General features: G+C 37.3%; 1 protein-coding gene across 5 annotated transcripts in view; it reads right to left on the bottom strand.

Moving 5' to 3' along the window:
- Nucleotides 1-1681: 1681 nt before the first annotated feature.
- LOC121873684 (FACT complex subunit spt16-like) overlaps nucleotides 1682-19180 on the bottom strand; it is a 29489-nt gene continuing 11990 nt past the window's right edge. For 2 of the 5 annotated variants that reach the window (XM_042377374.1, XM_042377376.1), the window contains 14 exons: nucleotides 15409-15607; nucleotides 15093-15288; nucleotides 14522-14791; nucleotides 13931-14042; nucleotides 12673-12855; nucleotides 12451-12556; nucleotides 12100-12295; nucleotides 11633-11729; nucleotides 11007-11181; nucleotides 10404-10569; nucleotides 10176-10222; nucleotides 4717-4743; nucleotides 3958-4137; nucleotides 1682-3040 (listed from right to left, as the gene is read on the bottom strand). In XM_042377374.1, coding sequence (XP_042233308.1) covers nucleotides 3024-3040; nucleotides 3958-4137; nucleotides 4717-4743; nucleotides 10176-10222; nucleotides 10404-10569; nucleotides 11007-11181; nucleotides 11633-11729; nucleotides 12100-12295; nucleotides 12451-12556; nucleotides 12673-12855; nucleotides 13931-14042; nucleotides 14522-14791; nucleotides 15093-15288; nucleotides 15409-15607 — 1971 coding nt within the window. In that variant the 3' untranslated portion in view covers nucleotides 1682-3023. Of the gene's footprint in view, nucleotides 3041-3957; nucleotides 4138-4716; nucleotides 4744-10171; nucleotides 10223-10403; nucleotides 10570-11006; nucleotides 11182-11632; nucleotides 11730-12099; nucleotides 12296-12450; nucleotides 12557-12672; nucleotides 12856-13930; nucleotides 14043-14521; nucleotides 14792-15092; nucleotides 15289-15408; nucleotides 15608-19180 lie in introns of all 5 variants that reach the window. The other 3 variants (XM_042377378.1, XM_042377375.1, XM_042377377.1) reach the window with 2 other exon arrangements.

The raw sequence follows: 19180 nt of genomic DNA, 5'->3' as shown, positions 1-19180 counted from the left end.
ACCATCCATAACTAAGATAATAAACATCCTCAACATTGTACAACTTTCTCAACCTAATGCACACTTAACAAATGCTTCATTTCCCTATACAGTAGAACGTCGATTTAAAGCAATTCAATTTAAGATTATTGATTTAAAGAGACACCCACAATTAAGGACAATGTTTTAATTTAACGCGAATCTTTCCAATTTTGTGCGAGTCAATCTGGCACATCATATTTTAAAATTCGCGCCTAATGTTTCTCTGGGCACGCTACACTGTCCTATGGGCAAAGCTTACTGTACATGTACTCAAAATAATGTACTAAATGATTACTAAATTTTTTGTCTAGTGCAAACTATAGCATAATTATATTCAAATTAATCACTATCTTATAAGAATTCCAGCAATGTAAATTATATTCTCCCCGGTCACTTGACATTTTATAAACAAAAACTCGATCTAAAGGACATAAATAAACAAATAAATACTTCACTAGACCTTCCGCCCCAACTGTCAAACGTGTCACTGTCACCCCTACCCCCCCATCTTCAGCCAGGGTTGGATGGTTATAGGCTTACAGTTTTTATCTTATATAATACCACAGTCTAAAGTTAGAATACAATTTGCAATGCCAGAATCCTTGCAATACAGCGAATAATTTGAATATAAACGTCATATATTTTGCAAGAGATAAAATTTTTAGCCCTTTGTAATAAAATTAGTTAAAACTAAAATTTATATGTCTAATGCAAACTATAGCATGTATATACAGCATTCAAACTAATCACTATCTTATAAGAATTCCAGCAATGTTAATAATATTCTCCCAGGTCAGTTCAGTGACATTTTATAAGAGAAAACTTAAGTCACTCTTAGGGACTGATAAATAAATAAGCATCCCTTAATGTTAGCTGTGTTGACTTACGAGTGTTTGTTTTAACATAATACTACAAAATACATTGTTTTGTTTATTCTAGGAGATGGGCTGAGGTGCATCTGGGTAGACTGTCAGTCTTTTTAGTATTTTGTGTTTCTCTCAAGTACCAAACTAAATTATTCCATTGAAACAACATTTTGATTTAGTGCGAATTCGGTTTAAAGTGACGTCTCTTGGAATGCATCTCGTAATATCGACGTTCTACTGTATAAACATAAGGCAGCATTTGAGTTTCCAATTTACTTCATCCAATTTCAATACATCCCGACTATGTATCTGCTGTCATAAGTCAGAAATTTTCCACTTGTGTTCTTTGAGAGATATTTAACACATTTATTCCTCTATATTATTATTATTATTATTTTTTTAAGATTGCTGTTAATATTCCCTCTAAGCTGCGCTGCCGTACATACAAGTATAGACAATCGAGGGCCACCCAGTCCATTTTTCCAGCCACACATATCATCAAAGACCTTCATATCATCTTCATGTGATTAATTACCACCTTATTTGAATATTCTTTCTACCTCTTACATATCCTCACAACGCCTTGATATCACTACGCATAATACTCGATCTATGCCGTGATGTTAAGAGATTAAGAGGAATATTGGATGTTTTCCTTAGTACCTTAGAGAGATCATGTACTACCTGGCTGTGGGATCCAATGTCCAGTATCCATTCCATCATCGTCTATGCAGCATCACTTTGTCTTTTCCTCTCATTAGATGTCTATAAAGGCACTAACAAAAAATATCCAATCTACGAAAACAATTTTAATGTATTTCACAAGGATTGAATATAAAATGCAATACAGTATTAGTTCACTCACCTACATACCTGAAAAAAATGTCCTCTTCTCCAGTAACCTTGCTAGATAAACATCATTAATGCTTCAAAAACCCGAATTTGCGATAAATCTCAATTAGTACACTGGATCTATAGCAATCATTACTAAAGATTTATGATGTACACCGGGTGGTCTTCATAGGGTTAAGCAAGGGTTGGCTCGTCACATTTTTCATGGTCTTGCAAATATATATTACTTACACGAGGAAGTGTTTGTGGATGTGAAGAAGCAAACCTTGGTACCCCCACGAAGACACTTAAGCTTAGCGACTGTAAACTAAAGAGAGTACATATCTGTGGTTACTTGTAAGGAGCTGAGTGAATGATCTTTTCTTCTCTGTTTTCAAAAGAACTAACACCTTTTTAAAAACAAACAAAAATAAAATAAGTGTCCATCTGGTATAAAAATAATTAAAACTAATACCCTTTCAGCAAATTCATATGAAAGAAAACACTGTTATTTTGTTTTATAACTCCACAAAAAACAAAATATCCATTCTTTATGCTCTGAAGTTTTTAAAATTTAGAAGAAAGGTTTTTTTTGACATTTTCTCGCTGGAAACCCAATCTTCGGAGGTATTGCAGTTCTTGTTTCAATGTGTCATCGGTGAAAAATACATTCAGAGTTAAGTATACAAAACTACTACATCCAACCTAACCTTAAGTCTCGCCAAGTGCTGATTTTTCTTTGAGATTTGACATAAAACTTATAATTTACTTACATGAATTTATAATAAAGATCCCATTATATAACAATCATGTATATTTAATGATGAAATACATTACAACTTGGACCATTTCTATACAAGAATTTACTAGAGGATCCAAACACAGGGCTGAAGAAATGAATGAATGTGTACTATCTCATAATTGTACGTCATATTTACGCTACGGCAATCATTTGTTCGAGTTGAAATTCCACCGAAAACCTTCCTTTCAGACAGCGGCAAGGTAAGAGCACTGGGCACTCACGACAACACCAAAGTCACCAGCTAATTTGTAGGTTCACATGTTGCAAAAATCCACGAGTGAAAGGTAGGAGTCGCACCTCCCAACACCAATGGAATGTGAGCAGTCATGCTTCTTCCTCAGCATCCTGGGTAGCTATCCTATGTCTAGGAAGTAGGTCCAGATCTACAGGTAATGTCGTAGTGTGTAGCATCACCATATAACTAGTGAATTCCAACACTTATATTTTGTTTCTTCTCCTCTCCCTCCTCTTCATGGCAGGAAATAGCTGTTTAACAGCCTGACCTAACCATATTTACTTCCTGTGGAAGTAGAAAAATAAATACACTATTGATGTGAAATTTGGTAAAAACCTTTTTAATCCTGTTGACATGAGAAAAAAATACAGGTGACAGACAAGATATAAAAACATTTTGTGGAGTAGACAGATTATAGAATAATATTTGGTCCATAAAAAACAATGAATTATAAATTCTTTAAGTTCAAACTATGTCCCCCATACACATCCGATAACATACTCTTGCAATCACAAAGTTTTCCTATAGTGCTGCTTTACAAGTTTTCATTCCCATTTACTGTAAAAACCCTTTATTTGAACTTTATGCAATTTTATTACAAGGAAAAAATTATAGAGGATATACTGTATTTCTATTTTGTTGACTGAGCCAACCAGCTAGTGTGTGGAATACACTAAAATTCCAGTAAAATGTAAACAGTTCATGATTGAGAACTTCAGAAACAAAATAGCAACCATTGAGTAAAATATTGTGAGTGTAGACACCTGAGGAAGAAGATGGTACAGTACTAAGCACATTGTGACATTACCAAAAGGATAAAGAAGAGAAAATTTGCTAATGAATAGGAAAGTGGTATATCCTGTGGGGGAAAAATATGGAGAGATGAAAGCAACAGGTGATATCTAGGTCACCCCCAAATGATATCCACAAGTAACTGAGGAGTAGCTATCACTGCTTAACCTGGCCTGGGGGAATCAAGGGAAAACACATGGATGCCTGACACTACCCCTCCAACCTAAAGCAATCACTCGCTCTCTTATATTTCAGAAGCACCCAGGAGGCAATATAATCCTACTAATCTTGAGTTATCTTTATATTCAAGTATATTTAGAGGGACAAGTCACGCTGCAGCACAGATATCATCCAAGGATCATAAATATCTATCTTAGTTAAACAAGAGAAACTTTAAGGGAATCACTCACCTGCTCTTCTTTTTGCTGTGGTGGCGATCACCGGAGTCTTCTCGAGACCTCTTCTTGTCCGAGTGTTTGCTGGAGCTGGTGTGATGCCGACCCTTATCTTTACCTTTGTTCGGAGACTTGTGAGACGATTTGTGGGAGGACGACTTGTGTGGGGATTTGTGCGAGGTCTTGTGTTTACTGCTGTGAGTGTAGAAGCAAATTCACACATTAGTTTTTGATTACTGTCATCCTGCACAAACTGTACTATAGACTAAACCTTAACACCCTGTACTGTACTGAATACCCTACACTACTTGAGAGAGAAGGATACACAACAAGGCCTTTCTTACAGTCTTCAGATCTTGTGCTGCAAATAAATGTTACCAATGATCCCTAGTTCCCAAAAATAATGGAGAGCAGATGAACTACACTACAATAGAATTATAACTCCTACGACTCACCATAATTATTAATCGTCATCCCTTAAGGACACTCCCACCATCACAAATGCACGGTGTTATATGACTTGCTATTACGTCCTCAGCTACCAAGTGACATAGTTATCCTACCATGCTAATGTACTGAGGATGAACTCAGGGAGACATTGCATTAGTCTTTATCAGAGAAGTGAAATGGCTCAAATGTCTAGCAGCAATGCGGCTTCATGAGAGAATAACGTGGTCTTTAAGTTTAACTCCTAAATGATGTTACTCTTTATAACTACAAATCTGGGTTGAGACATGAGGGATTCCCCTATAATGATAATAATTACAAACTCACCTGTCATGCCTAGATTTGTGTTTGGAACTGAAATAAAAAACACCCAAAATTATTACAATATGCTTCAGTAACAACTAATATCTCTATAATTCTAAAAGTGAATTATAAAGTCGTATAATCTAATAACACTGACCTAACACAGGGAGAGTAATGACTTGAAGACACAGGTTATAGTTAGTGCTACCCATAAATATTACCTGTAGCTATAAAATATAAGTTACAACAGTCTGTTTATATTATTCGTTTGGACCAGTTTAATTCTTTTTTTGGTGGATATGTCTCTTACATCTACTGCAGGATGACTTATTCCAAATTCTTTATTGTAATATTTCACCCTTTAAATACATCCATCAGAAAGACTTTACCAAGATCCACAACATGCAAGACAACAGTCAATTTCCTGTTCCCACAAGACATCACGTATAACCCAACACAACCCCCTCCACTAGCCCCACCACTCACCCCCTTCAATGACACAGCATAATTGTCTTTTTAAATACAGCATTCTAAATACCATGAATTATTTCAAAGGTAATTAATTAACACTAATGACTTGAATATTTAGATTGTGAACCAAGATCCTTAATCAGCATGTAAAGCAGTTCCTTTGTATGAAATTTAAACCAAATCCAATTTTTTTTTTTACCCCAAGTGCTGAAAACCAAGGCGTACTTTTTGACGTAAATCAATATATATATTTTTTTAACTGGAAACTAACGTGCTTATATGGTAAAGATAGATGATAATTTTAATAAGACGTATATAAAGGTGATCTAAAACTTACAAGGCACAGCATAACTGACTCCTTAAATATTATAAATACATTTTAATTATTTCAAAGGTCATTAATTAACACTAAGTTGTAAATAAATTAAAACGCTTCAGTTATACAGTAAAAACCATATACAGAAGTACGGGCAAACAGCACAGCTGCCTTATTCAAGTTATTAAAATGTTTGGAGCAATACTTAAACTGAAACACATGCCAACAATGATACCAAGGTAACAACAAAACTAACCAACTCTCTCCACCTTTTCTTCCAGTACAGAAATAAACAAGTGGATGATAATGATAATAATAATAATGTTGGGGATGACTGGGATTCTGAATGTGGGTCAAGAACCATGTATAGGTCACCTTGGAAACAAAAACTGCAAATAGAAATTAGCCTTTCTGGATATTCTATAAAAATCACCAACATACGACAATACTGCATACGAAGGAAGAAAAGTATTAGACTCTGAAAGATGAGAAAAGTAAATAAAACCTTCAACCACAGGAGTTAAAACACACTGATGAGAAAGCAGACATTAACCTTTTGTTAGACCTGGTTAAGACAACACTATCTGGGACAACAATCCCCTCTCTCAAGACTTCAGTTAACATTATCTACACCGTACAGTACACTCTTAAATGTTGTGTAAGGTGGAGAACTAATGAAGCTGAAAAGAATTGATAGAGAGAACAGTACATAGATAATATTAAGTAATCTTCAAGGTGTGATGTGGCTTCTCTGTAATAGGTTTGTGCCTGTAGTATTACCCAAATAAAGAATTTGGAAATTATTCAATAAGAAGCACCCTGCAGAGTGAGTAACGAATATAATATTAGAAACTAGATTTACTGCGATAATTTAAAATATAAATTATATCAATAAATGGGTTATCCAATATGAATGAACAAGACTGTCAATCATTTCTACACTACAGTTCAAAGTAGATATGAGAATACCTTTAAGATTTCCAATACAAAACCCTACTGTACATTAATTAAAGATTTGTCCTGTGTATCATTGGAAGCTTTAAGTAATACAATTCCGACAGGAGACAAAAAATACGACTTCCTCATTTTTATTATAAATGCCTAAATAATTAATTACCGTAGATTTATAAACTTGCTATAACCTACTGTCAGATTTTTCCGAGCTGCCGAGGATAAAACGGCAGCAGCATTTGAATTAAGAGATCAAACCTTAAACAAAACTTAAGAGTAATGGGAGAGTCTATATTTCCCTTAACTTGTATGATGATAATTACAGACATAACCAAGAGAAAATAATGCTGACTGTCAGGAACAGCAGCAGCATTATCTTCCTGGCGACTGAGTACAGTACAGCGCTGTATGTCTTGAAACTAAAGCTTCTTCATGCTCAAGACACCAATTGTTAAACACAAACTATACACTTGAACTTTACTTGTGTACTCATGATCATGCATTTACTTCCTAAACTACAAAGTTAATACCTTTAAAGCACATAAGCCCAGCATGCAGGTTGTTTTTTTACTTTTTTATGACGATGTTGTGTGGTAAAAGACAATTATTTTCTTCCCTCACCAACACAACACAGAAAATACATCTCACATGGAATCTGTTAACTGACATGGATAAAATGAAGTGGCATAATAAAACTGGGACATCAAAAACACTGCCAGGGACAAACTCAATTCATACAGTATGTTATTCACTGAATCTTTAGCCATGCTTGTACCTAAATGGTTTTTAATATTGTTCCAACAAAGATTTTGATGAATTAAAAACATCTGTTTGGTAATACTGTATCTGGCATTAACAGAGACATTCAAATTCCCAGCTCACACACATATCCAAGGTGTAATTTAACTTTTATGGTGTTGCCACATAAACTATTTGAGTGCACACAATCCAAAGATACTCCATATACTGTATATGGTGGTGCCTCAAACAAAAACAAATGGTCATATGTGTTCAAAGATTTACACTTGTAACAGGACAAGTAGTCCTTGTTAAAAGTGATCTCATGTATAAAGGTGGTTGGTTGCATGCACATTTACATGCCTTTGGTCATGCAGCTCCCCAGCATGACCTGTGAGTCATCTAGCACAATGTAAATAAAATTTTGCTGGATAAACTCAATCACTTAATAAATACTCATATTATTTGTAAATTAAATCTCACTCAAAAATTACCTGCAGATAACCACATATTTATGATATATACTTAATCTGACTTTCAATGACTATTGGCCCTTGATGTTGCCAGGTAACGAATATTAAAAATGTTATGGTTTGGTTAACACTTTCAAAGAATTAACTTCAAAGCCAATCAAACTCCAAAAATGGAGGAATGACTCTGAAATGCTATTTTCTAGCTAAGCCTGTAGCAAAGCACCGCTGGGAAATACACAAACCATTTTGAGAAGTCTAAGACAATAACCAGCAACCCCAACTGGGATCTTCACCCCTCCTCTTTTACAACTGTAGTATTTCCCTTGTAAACACATTTCATGTGAGCTATGTGTTACCGTCGTGCTTCTAAAGCCATTTTGGATTAGTTTCCAGCTGACTACCCACAACCCCAAAGGACACTTGAGGTGTACTCTTTGTCTAATACAGTTTCATTGAATAAAATTAAATACCTATACCAAACTTATGTCTTTCTGAATGTAGTAAGAGTTTCTTTTGCATGTACTGTACTGTATACATACACATTAGGTGTGATTGAAGGTAATCAGGTTAGTGAGCCATTATCTTACTGATATCCATAAAACGAGGCATTACACTATATAGTAAAACACAAGCTCAGTAGGCAGTGCTTGAAGAGAACTATTTTCTCAGATAGTCAGCCACAACCTGAATCTGATATGGCAGACTGACTGAAAGCAAAAAGATGCAACGTGTTAACTGACTATGTATTGATGTCTGTTACAATTATACCTTTTGTCTCTCAAGGACAAACATTTAAGTGAGAAAGTTACAAAGGAGAGGGATGAGTGATCATCATAAGATCAGCCCCAGCTGTCAGTTGGGGCTATTGTTTACTGTACTAGACCCAGGAACAGCTTGCACATTAACAAGAGCCACCTGGTAAAGGGAATCAAACTAGAAATGAAGAACTGATCCTGAAACCTATTTGATACTGAGAGTGGATTGGGCGGCTTGTGTACAGTGTTGACAAGCTTGTGCGTTGACCTCCAGGTGTGCAGATTACGTCACTTGGGCTACACTCCAGAAATTTTTTAAAATTAATAACCCAAAGATTGGATCTCTCACATTTATACTACAGGCTCAATAAATAATGGGCAGCTTTGAGGAATACACTGTCATCAGTCTACTCTGCCATCCTACACCAAACGCTTTACATCTTAGCTCCTCAACATACCCAAGGAAGAGGATAGGATCCAAGTTGCATGTCCCACTCACTATAAACTGGGATTTCTGGATCAATCCCTCATTAATAACGAACTCAAATCCTAGTACAGTATTGAGGATAGACCACCAAAGGTTCACAGGTGCCGTACAGGCCAACTATCCAAACAGATTATTCGGGTTATCCTGAGAGGGACACCCTCTAACGTCCAATGGGAATCATGGTTTTCACAACAGAGTAATGCCCAAAAGGGTCTACCTTATGACCCATGGTTAAAAAACAACAACCAAATCTTGATTAATTTGGTTTGCTCATCAAATTAAGCATAAATTGCCTTTACAAGATCAAAGAGATGACAAGAGTGAGAAAGTTCGAGGCCCATCACCAGGAGTTTGATTTGTGAGAGCCTTAACGCTCCATCAAGCAATGTAGCTCGGTGGTGTAGGCTGACAGCTTTTGGGCCTTCAGTACTGTACTGTGTGCTGCTTCACCACAGATCTTCTCTATTCATAAAGGTTACAGTTGAAACAGGAGATAGCTGTCCCTTCCTTACTAGTTTTGTAGGATCTCTGCACAACTGAAAGGTTTCTAAGAAGCCTGGGATCAACTTACAAGCTTGTTGATGCAGAATATGAGTCACCCAACTCACTGCTTCAGTTATAAGTTGTTTTATTATGAATCTGCAGTTTTCAGTATTATAAACAAGTAATAAACAAGAGCTCTCTCTGCAGCAGTGACTGAGATTCTCTGAACCTTGCCTCTGAATCACAAACCATAACCAGGGTTTCTTACAGGGTATTGACAGGGAACTGACAAATGTATAGAATTAGCTATGTTTTATGAAGCATTCTTTTGTGCAAATACAATGAATGATCATGAGCTAAGCAAATGAACTTAAATGCAACAGCAATTTGGTCTTAAAAAATTAATAAATCTAATCAACATAAGACAGTATTGTAATAATGTTAGCTGCCAGGTGTAACACAGAGATTGTTTGTAAGCGGCTTCTGATAGTTCTCGCGAGAGGAAAAATCTTTTACAACTGGAAGCTTCTTATTCATGAGTGAAGCACATTACTGTATCGTACCCTTGAAAGCCTTACGAAATATTTACGCCAGAATATTTGATATTACTCATTATAACAGAAAAGAACCCATTCTCTATCTATTATTGAATTATGTAGGTTAATGATGATATTACTGAAATCAATATGAAATGCCATTTGTGCTAAGAAAGGAGAAATCCATCCAGCTATTATAAAGCTTTGACAAATGGTGATAATGATATGTGTAACGAGCCTATGAGGGAACTAGCCCATAAATTGTTTACTTGCTCATGTGTCTGTCCTTGCCGAGTTTGAGAGAGGACTTGCGGTTTAACCTGAAACACAATATAGCGATAAAATTGTAATATACAAAAACCTTAAAGATTAGTAATAATTCTATGGTTTATCACTCACAAAAAATTATTAAGTAAGCCAGACTACACGGCTTTGACTGTTCTTACTGAGTGAATCACTTATGTACGCTATGTAACTACAGTATTTCCCGCTGGGTGTCACCTCTTTCGGTCGTTGTATTTGTCGCGATAACTGCTGCCGCCGCCACCTCCTCCCTTCTTCTGTTTGGTATACTCATCCTGGAAGTCGTTGGCGTCTTTATCGGCCTCGGCGGCTTCTCTCTCGAGGTCCGACCAATCCTTGCCCGACTCTTCACTCGTTCCCAAGTCTGCAGTTACATTATACTTAATGAGGCAGCGTTCACAAGACACACACAAATAATTCAGCTAGTCCACGGAACATATCAACTCCCAGGATAGTGTTTAGTCCAACTCAATTAGTCACATCCATTTCCTCAACTAATGATTTAATATATAACATCCTTCCCTTACTAACGTTAACACCCCCACGAGTTATATACCTGTAATAAATATATATTCAATCAAAAGGTAAAAATATGAACATGTACACTAATTATTAAGTCTGTAACTCTCTATCAAACTGTACATAAAAAACTTCACCACACTATATTTATTCTACTTACTACACATCTCTCCACAAGCCTCTTCTCTCAGTGAACTTCCTACATATCAAGTCCTTCTTTTTAAACTAATACAAAACTTCAGAAACAAACTCCCCAGACTAGTTATTATAAAATTAATTCACCTTCACTATATTCGGAGTCAGAGGCTTCCGAGTCACCCTCAGAATAGTCCTCACTCTCCTCCTCGGACCCGAGCTCTTCGTCGGTTGGGGCGTACGCGCCGTCGTCCTCCGAGTCTTCCTCCTCCTCTTGTTCGTTCTCTGCGTCGGAGTCGGGATCCAGGAAAGACCATCCTCCCTAAAACATTAAGTACATTTCAATTTTTATTTTACTGCCTAATGACCAATCCTGAACCAATGAGTGAGAAGAATAGGGAAGAAAGGTTCTGAGAAGACTTGCTTATCTATAATCAAAACTTAAGCACAAGAGAGTGAGTGATGGGGAGCTAAATAAATGACTTATGTTCACACAAACTCTCATATCTTGTCCATCTTCAGGTCACCTTATTAAGTGAACATCATTTAGGTTCTCAGTATGAAGGATAATTTACAAAGTCTATTTGGCTTTTGATCCAATCATAAGTCGGGGACCCTAGGCTTGGGGTTACATCCATAAGACTACCCGATGACAGACTATAGTCATGAGATCCTGACCCGAGTTATAACAATATTTTATAACACTAAGTCTTCCGGAATTTTGAAAACAATTATAATTTTCAATACAAACAGTGAATTTTTTCTAACCGTACCTGTTCAAAGAAGCCATCAGGGTCATCGATAATTGTTTTCATGACCTTGGCCCAGTTGAGAGATTGCACGCCTTCAGAGTACCGGATGTCACAAGAGCTGACAAAAAAGATCACAACAGTCACTCACACACACATAAATATATCACATATATTATATTCCTATTTTGTTTTATTGAGAGATTCATCTACAGTTCAAAAATATTAATCTATTCTACATTCAATTGTATCTCATATCAGTGATAATACTTACAGTACCCACAATGTCTCCCTCTCAAATATTCTTTATAAGCAATACTATTAAGTCATTATGTTGGTTTTATATACAGTACAGTCCGGATAAGAATAGCACAGTACATTACTTCCAACAATAATCTCTGATCTACCAGTTGGGTTAGTGAAACGTAAACACCAGTCTAATTTACACAAGTGGGGCCGGGCCAACTTTAGGGGTTAGAAGGAACACTTACTTTAGCCACTCCTTCACATGGTCAAGCATCTGCATTGGGATGGCATTAATCATTGAGGTTTTTTTGGAGTAATCCTTGAAGACAAACACCATGTCAAAGTTCTTCAGGTGGAACTGTACTCGCTCAAAGTGAACCAACTCGACTTCATCCAGCACGATGACAAATGGAGGCCACTCCGTCAAGTTTACAACACAGCCTAATATGAAGAAAACCACAAGAGTTTCATATTTGGCAACAATGGTTCAATTCAAGTACCACACTGCTAATTAGTGAACTATTCATTCCCAAATACTGATAACAAACAATAGGTTACTTATTTTTTCAGCAAAACCCTGTACATGGCTACCATACCTGAGGTGGGCTGCAGAAGTACTGTAGAGCGGAAGGGAGCACCAGGGAATCCAAGTTCACGGAATGGAGTGTCGAATTCTATTTGATGTTTTGTCATAGTTTCAACCTGAGAAAAGATAAACATTTAGTCGTCACAATTACCAGTGTCATAGTCCATCTCTTTAACACACACAAGTCACTAACACCCATATGCTCACTCTCTTACTATGTGAGGGTGCATACCTTCTCTGTAAAGCTCTTGAACGCAGAGGTCAGTTTGTGGCGCAACTCTCGCTCAGCCTGCTCAGCCGACAGATCATCACGGTCGTGCATGTGTTGGTGTTTACCCAGATCTGTGGTTATTTCACCCACTTCTGTGTAAAACTGTACATCAACATGTTTCTTCTTGCCAAACATTATTGCATGCTAGAGGGAGAGACAAAGGAAGATTTATTAGTGACAAGAGAGTTCCATAAGTGTCCACAGTATGAATCCCTTCACTTGCAGACACAGGAATATCTAAAGGCCTTATAAATTGTATATAAACATGCAAACTGTACATACACATTCTTAGAAAAACAGTTGGGATGGTGACATGATATTTATACAGTAATGGATAAAGTAGCCAGTGTGTTATTAAGTTCAACTTCCGAGTCTCTGTGTGGTCAAATATTAACACAAGTGAACACCATGAGCCATGAGTAATTATTTTTTTAGTTCCCTCATACTAGCGAAGTCCAAATTAGTCCGTGGGCAGTGAGATCATAGGAGAGGTGCGAGTTCCTGATAATCACCAATTTTTTTATGAATGTATTTGCATGTGTGCTGTGACCTATACAATATACTTGGGGTAGAACTGTGTAAGGCAGTGGCAGTATCACACAACTCTACATCAAGTACTACAGTAGAGCCATGTTATAATGCTCAGTATGGCAGCCACACACCATGGTAACTAACCCAGTGTAAGTAAGTTTTATCAACAGATCGAAATTCAAACTCTCTCCTGTATTCAGAAATAACAAATATTATGCAACAACTTCTGTACATGAGTGTGTAAACATATATATACTGTATAAGAAATGAGAGCTCAACAAACAGTCCATCATCCCAGGTTCCACTGCGAGCTAATGCAAACCAGTAGTCCCATCAGGCCCCTCCTCCCTTGGCTACCCAGGCCCTAAATGCAACAGTGTCTAACTGAAAATGTATCAAGACATAGAGATCATGTTATAATTACTGTTATCTTAAATTGTAAAGATTAAATTTCAAAGATAAAAAATTACACCCATTTGTCATCCAGACATTAATAGCCAAGTCACCATGGTTCTAGACCTTACTGTAATGTGTACAGTACTGCAGCCCATCTCCAATACTTTAATCATAACAGCACCACTCTAGTGTAAGTGACCAATGAGGATGTGAGCATCATGGCTAGCAGAAAACTTCAGGTCACATATCTAATAATTACACACCACCTTCCCCCCCACAAGGAGTAACCTACCCGGAGATGAAAATGAAGCAGGATAATCATTTCTCCCTCGCATGGTTGGAAGAAGGCGTTCTTGATGTTGTTGTAGAGAATGTCCACCTTATCACCCCGGACACTTGTATACCTGACGGAGGGAGGAATACAACAGTTAGCTACTCTATTTAATTATTTATTTAGAGAGAGAGAGAGAATGAGAGATAATTATATAAATTTAATAGAGACAACGGGTAATTAAGACAGCACTGTGGAAACAACAGCCAGATGAAATAATTACTAAATTCCCTCACTAGATTACGACCAATTTATGAGAAGGTAATATAAATGTTTTTTTTCAACAACAGCACAGATCAATTACCACAACCCACACAAGTCTATCAAGTGCATGGCTTTAGAAAATATATACAGAAGCAATATTTGGCCTACAGACTTAATAATAAAATTGGTAAAACCTCGGCCAACTGCACCTAACATTCTGGAATTCTCGGCCAACTCCAACTAACATTCTGGGACTCTACCACAATGTTTTTCCTGTGCCACATAATCTCCATCGAGTAGAAGTCCTCCTCCATCAAACACATCTCGGGGTTGGTCTCCGGCACTCACCTGAAGCCGTTAGTGTGAGCTTCCAGCGTCCCGTTTATTCTCTTTTGTACGATGTTCGGCCGGATATAAAGGTCCTTTAACTTAGGATTGGATTTGTTGTTGGATACGATGAGTGTGTCTTGCTTAACGAGATCTTCCTTCTCCTTCTCCTCCGCCTCTCGTGTCTTGAACTTCTTCTGCACCTCCTTGATGAGTCGGAACGCAGTGTTGAGGTTGGAGGATGGCGCCGAGAGTTCTCCCGGCTCCTTGGTGTTAGTGCTGCGATACGTACTGAAAGACCAAACAAAGTAAACTTATATTATCTAGGACTTCAATATCGCATCAATTATTTTTCGTTGAGGGCAAATACACGCAGCTTCATCTGGTAACAAATCTATTCGTGCAACTTTTAATTCCACTAAAAATCCTCACATACTTGTCACAGCTATTCACTTGATGGTTCCCTCTAGTACTAACCTTATCATACAAGTCAAAAAAGTCTTCAGGTTGTATAAAAAATATATAATCACTGTACCAAAGAAACCAAGACGACAATATGTGAAAAAATTTAAGGTTTTTCTCGAATACTTACACCTCTTTTAGGAACACGGCGTCTGGGTTGGGGAAAATGCCATCACTTTTCCCGATGCTGGAGCCCGGGTGGAAGAAGTTGATACGTAGATAGGTGTAGTCTCCCTCCACACTCTGGGAGATGTTCTTGATCATAGAGATATGGAATGGTACTGGCATGCCATAGATGGGCAATATCACCGTCTCGTACTTGCGGTCTGAAACAAAACGTAATGTCTGGACCATGAATTGAAAATTAAAAGAGGTGTGTGTTAAAAAAAACCCTTAATACATGTACTGTACACTTCACTAACTGACACACACCCCAAAGGACTTACCAACATATATCTTGAGCTCTGCAATTTCAGGTTCCCGCGGAATGAGGTTCGACGACCGATACGACACGGTAGATTTACGCACTTTCTGGTCCTCCTTCTTTCCCTTGAGTAGTGCTAGACGCTCCTTGGCTGCTTCATTCATCGCCACCGCCAGTTCTTTTTGGTGCTCCTTACGCTTCTCCTCTGTCGACTGTTCTGACTACAAGAATAATACCCCGTTAGTTGGATTATTCCGTGCACAAGTCCACGGCCGTAAGAACAACATCGTTTAACTCCGCAATACTGTTCGTTATACTTTATTCTTAATTTCTTTTTAATTCTTACCTTTCCTAAGATCCAACACATTATATCAAACCATAATTATGACCCCAAGAACAAACGAGCCATGACTAACATATAATGATGAGTTTAAATAGAAAATAATAATAAAAAAAAAACCTTCTAAATATGTAAAAGCAATTCGTTATACAAGATACCAGTCTGTCACCCCCAAATTCTGCTGACAGACGGTGCTAACTGTTCCAAAATGTTCCACCTGGCCATACCAAAATGTCCTACCTGGCCAACCTAATGTCACTTGGCCAACCTGCATCCCCTACCCCTCTTGACAGTCATATCCAATTGTAAATGTGCAGGAGATGTACAGCACACATCACGAAACATTACCCGACTACACAACGTAAATAGTAAAAATTTAAAGCTACAGTCAATTGCTGTTAATAAATCTAATAAGTAAATAAAGAAAATATAATGTTTAGTTATTGTCCCATAGTTTAGTTTTAAATGTGTAGGTGCTGTACACTACATCACGCACCGCGGCCGGTGACAATAATGAGTTGTGTGAATACCGACCCCCGTGAACCACCTTCCACCTCTCCATATTGGCCTTCTGTGTACTGTACCAAGACGAGAGAGAAATTACCATCCTTGACTATACTACAGAGATTAGTTTAAGTGTATTTTTGTAAGGTATAGCTATGATTTCTGCTGTCAAAGTATATAAGACAAAATAACATGTTTCTCTCCAATGCTGAGAAAGTAAGTCAAAGAATGAGATCAAGATTTTTTTTTTCTAGCCGAGAACACAAACGGACAATTAGCCCGTGAAACAAAAGCTGAGTGTAAGGGCTCCACTAGGATGCAGCACACAGGTGGGTTTGATTCTGTGTTTTGTCAGTTGTGCCGTGTATTATGGTCCAGTTCCGCTCCTGTTTGTGGCTTTCTCAACTCCTTCAGTATGGGGCTAATAACAGATGATTTTATTCAGCTCAAGCAGGGAGCCCAGACATAAGGGGTTAGTAGACTATCTCCACTAGCCTATTTTAATATGTTCTTTGACCACCACCAGATAATTTTATTCAGCTGAGTGGTGACACAAAACATAAGGGGTTATTATGAGGGGTGATCCAGTTATAGTCTCTGGTGGTGGTAGTGATAATGTGCTGGAGCTTAAAACTCTTGACAAGTGTGTGTGTGTGTGTGTTGTGGACAATAGGTGACACTGCCTCAGGTGGTAGGTACTGGTCAGCCATGTGTGTGTGTGTAAGTGCTTATCATGTCAACATAAATCAATCACTCATAGCTCAAGGAGACTATTAATGTCAAATTAGATATACCTGTACAGCATCATTTTAATCCTTCTCACCCGTGTACAGTCACCCAAAAAACTATCTCTACTTGGAGGGGATCGATGAATTCCAGAATGAACACTGCCACTCCTCTTGTCTCGGTAGGGTTGCCAACATCCTTCTTCTGCTGTGTCACATTTTCTCAACACAATTTTGTAGAGATAGTGTTTTGAGTGATAGTACATGACCACCTAATCATATTGTATATTGAAGGTTCTAAATTTCATCCAGTGGCATAAAAAAAGACACAATACACTAAGGAAGCGTATTAGAGAGGGCACATATGTTTGTTGGAATGTTAACCATAGAATCTTATAGTTTATGAACCCAACACCATCCCTGTTTACCCCCATGAAGATCTCCCAAGCTTTAGTCTGATAGAGGTACAGCACAATGTGTATGAGGAGTAAAAATAATCATGCAAAAATCCTAAATTTAAAGAGATATAGATAAGACATATAGACAGACCAAAGCAGGTTTATATATATATATATATATATATATATATATATATATATATATATATATATATATATATATATATATATATATATATATATATATATATATATATATATATATATATATATATATATATATATATATATATATATATATAGCCGAAAACTTAAGCACAATATGACACAAGAGAGCGCGATATGGCATCTATTGTTAAGACTGACCAGAATTCACTGAGATATGATATACACTAACACCACATTTCATTCACCTCAGGGCAGGGGGGGAGGGGAGCACTGACCACACGGGGTCAATTGTAACGTATTAAGAAGTCGGTCTCTTGCTCGCACCATACGAGAAACTCCGAGCAAGAACAACACAACACAAGTGACAAAGCAGCTTGAGGTGTGTTTAATACAGTATACCATTATACTTGTTTTAACTGTTTTATGGCTTTGTTTTTAGTTTTGTCCCCAGGGGAAGATGCCAATAACCCACAACCATCATCTCCACCAGCTAGAAGACCCTCACATGTTAAAAGCCATGATCAATAAATTTATTTTTCCACAAGCATCCTCCTCCCTTCCTTGAATCCCGAGACCCTTAAATCCCCACGCTGGGCGACACTTACCACTATACGGGTTTTTCCTAGTTAACGCACACTTGCACAACACAATTCCATTTTTACATTACGATATAGTATTCACCTATTGGGGAACATCCTTCACAAAACACGATACATTTTCAGTTTAATAGTGACAACAACGTGCACTGGTAAGCCTGAGCGGTAATCGGTTTATGCCGTTCTCGTTCACCGAGCGCGCGGCCGAGAGAAAGATGACTTGCATTTCACGTGGAATTGTTGCACCATTTTTTATTAAAGATTCTATTAATTTTTTCTAAAGTAAAAATTTTCTCCAAAATAATGAGCAATATAACAAGACAGTGTTCTAAGCTGCAGCATTGTAAAGTTTGTGTGGATTTTCAAATACTAATGAACTATTCATAGGTTGTACTATTGTAATGTACCACACATACTGTACACCTACCAGTCCCCACCAACCTGTGAAGTGCAGTACTGTACCTAGAGATGGCATCACATACATTTACAAGTTCCTCTAGGTTCAACTTTTAGAAAGTTGAGGGAATGGCGAGTCAAATTATTGTTCTGGAGTACATCAAGGATAATTGTTCTGACTGAACGTCATACAGTTCTGAAAATCCACTCAAGGGAGTCAATTTATAGCACCTTATCAAGGCCTGGAATATACAAGGACTCCATCCCTTTCACAGGTTTTTCCTAACAAACAAAAGTTATGATAAGAAAGTGATGTAATTACTGGAAGTCAGGATAAGAGAATAAGAGTCAAGCAGGGAAATAAAAAGGTTACTTGACCCAGGTCCAAGTACAGTACTGAACGAAACCTGTTATATGTACACATTTTGTACCACAGGGCAGGGACTAGGGAGGTCTGTTACACGAGCTGGTTTTATTAACTGTGGATGAATAATGAGATATATAAACTACTTAACCTCTTCACTATGAGGATGCCACCTTTGATATTTCATGTGGCTAACACCAAATGATTTTATTCAGCATTAGAGAGGACTCTGTACACAAGGCATTAAGAGTCACACCATCTTGGTACAACAGCTTTATCCATCTATTAACTATAAATTTGTTA

The sequence above is a fragment of the Homarus americanus genome, unplaced genomic scaffold (assembly GCF_018991925.1).
Source record: "Homarus americanus isolate GMGI-L3 unplaced genomic scaffold, GMGI_Hamer_2.0 scaffold43895, whole genome shotgun sequence".
NCBI classification, from domain to species: Eukaryota; Metazoa; Arthropoda; class Malacostraca; order Decapoda; family Nephropidae; genus Homarus; species Homarus americanus.
This window is presented reverse-complemented; position numbering and strand designations above follow the sequence as displayed.